Source organism: Olea europaea, chromosome 16 (assembly GCF_002742605.1).
Source record: "Olea europaea var. sylvestris chromosome 16, O_europaea_v1, whole genome shotgun sequence".
In the NCBI taxonomy this organism is placed as follows: domain Eukaryota; kingdom Viridiplantae; phylum Streptophyta; class Magnoliopsida; order Lamiales; family Oleaceae; genus Olea; species Olea europaea.
The window spans coordinates 1,396,153-1,397,866 of NC_036252.1; the positions used below are offsets into that span (position 1 = coordinate 1,396,153).

At 37.1% G+C, this 1,714-nt stretch overlaps 1 protein-coding gene across 1 annotated transcript in view; it reads right to left on the reverse strand.

The window, feature by feature from the left end:
* The window catches only part of LOC111412901 (probable ribose-5-phosphate isomerase 3, chloroplastic), a 2,515-nt gene continuing 801 nt past the window's right edge, over positions 1-1,714 (reverse strand). The window contains exons 2-6 of the mRNA XM_023043769.1: positions 1,430-1,457; positions 962-1,090; positions 388-503; positions 224-286; positions 1-61 (exon numbers count right to left, since the gene is read on the reverse strand). Coding sequence (XP_022899537.1) covers positions 1-61; positions 224-286; positions 388-503; positions 962-1,090; positions 1,430-1,457 — 397 coding nt within the window. The remainder of the gene's footprint in view (positions 62-223; positions 287-387; positions 504-961; positions 1,091-1,429; positions 1,458-1,714) is intronic.

A 1,714-nucleotide genomic window follows, 5' to 3' on the forward strand; every position in this document is an offset into this window, starting at 1 on the left:
TCATTCGTCAAAGTCTAACCACCAGCTCCACTCCTTTCCAGTGCAGTAGGCTAACTTGCATCTGTTTTATGGGGTTTTTTATGGTTACAAAGAAACATCAAACCAATATTCAGTCATTGACATCCAACACCCAATACGTTCAGAGGAGTTGCCCAACAATTTCGGTGTCGTGTTTGGGAAACTACATAACAGCATGAAACCTAGCTTTTAAAATCTGTTATACTGCAACACCCATTGTTCACATGAACGACAACGACGACAATACCATTGCCGGTGACTCAATATACTGCAGAAGAAATTAAGTGACGATCAAAATGTCTAATACTAAAGCCAATTCCTATAACTAAGAAAACTCTTGATTGAGCAAAGCCACAAGTAACGACTTACATATACCAAGAACATTCAGGGCTGGATGAGCTAGCAAAAGTGAGACCTCCCTTGAATACTGAACTCTGGAGGGAGGAGCCTGTATTCAGTTCATGGGGTTTACATCCCAAGCAGCACTGCATTGATGAAGCAGATACACTTCGACTCTACTCCAAAGAAGTCGAACACTTTGATGGGCACAAATGTTCAACACGAGTGCTGAGTAAATTGGGGAAACAGTTAAACAATACGGTAGATTGGTCATTCTGGTTAACAAAGAAAATTGAGTATTACCATATGTCATGATGTAAATTTTTATCAAGTCCTATAATCAATAAATTGAGGAACTAGTCAAAAGCTATCAAGGGTGAATGATCGTCTTGATGAGAGAGAGAAAATGAAAAAATAAAATAAAATAAAGCAGAAGACCATAGAGGCTGGAAAAAGTCCTAGTTCAAACACTTTCCTTTGAAAGTGGCATCATTGAAATCAAGTCATTCAAAGCCAGAAGCAAGGAGGTATATCTTCCACAGCAAAGGGCGTAAAAGATTCAAAACTCGCATAAGATGTCAAACCTCAGAAGTCAAAAGCACACCCCTGATTTTGCATGCTGCCAATCAGGAGAATTCACGAGAAAGACGAGACACTTAGTTTCAGGTTCCAAGGTGAATTCACCAATAAGACGACCAGTAAAAGACAATTGTCCTGTCCAGGACATCTTTTCCTTTTTATAAAAACACACAAATCAAACCTACAAGGTAACTGGTAATACAGAACAAACCATCTATGCCTCTTCATTCAAGTTCAGCCTAAGACAAAAAATTGAATTGACTGTCAGAATCAAATAGGTCGCCCCATCTAATTTGGCTATCCAAATTAGCATCTGATTTTTAAGATTTATAATGGCCCAATTGAATTGTTAGCATCCATCACACTTGATGGAGAGTTATCCAGCATTTTTGAACATCAACTCCAACCCTTTGTAGTAAAAAAAATGGCTAATTAATCTAGCCCTAGAAACAATGTAAATTCACAGGGACTCTGAAAAAAAATCAACAAATACCAAATCTTTATAAGATACTGGAGCATAGCTTTAACAATTAAAAACATAAAAAGATAAACAAGTCCTTTTCTATTTAGTTTACATTTTCTTTTTACTTATTTGTATCTACACTTCCAGCTCATGCTAGTAAGTGACTACAAAATCAATGCACAACACTCATAAAAATAAAATAGTCAAAATTTTATAACTTCCAACCATTTCCAAATAAGCCACTTCCTCACCTTCTCATCACTTGGACTTGATACTCACTCCGTCTCCACCAGCAATAATGACGGCAGTAGTCAT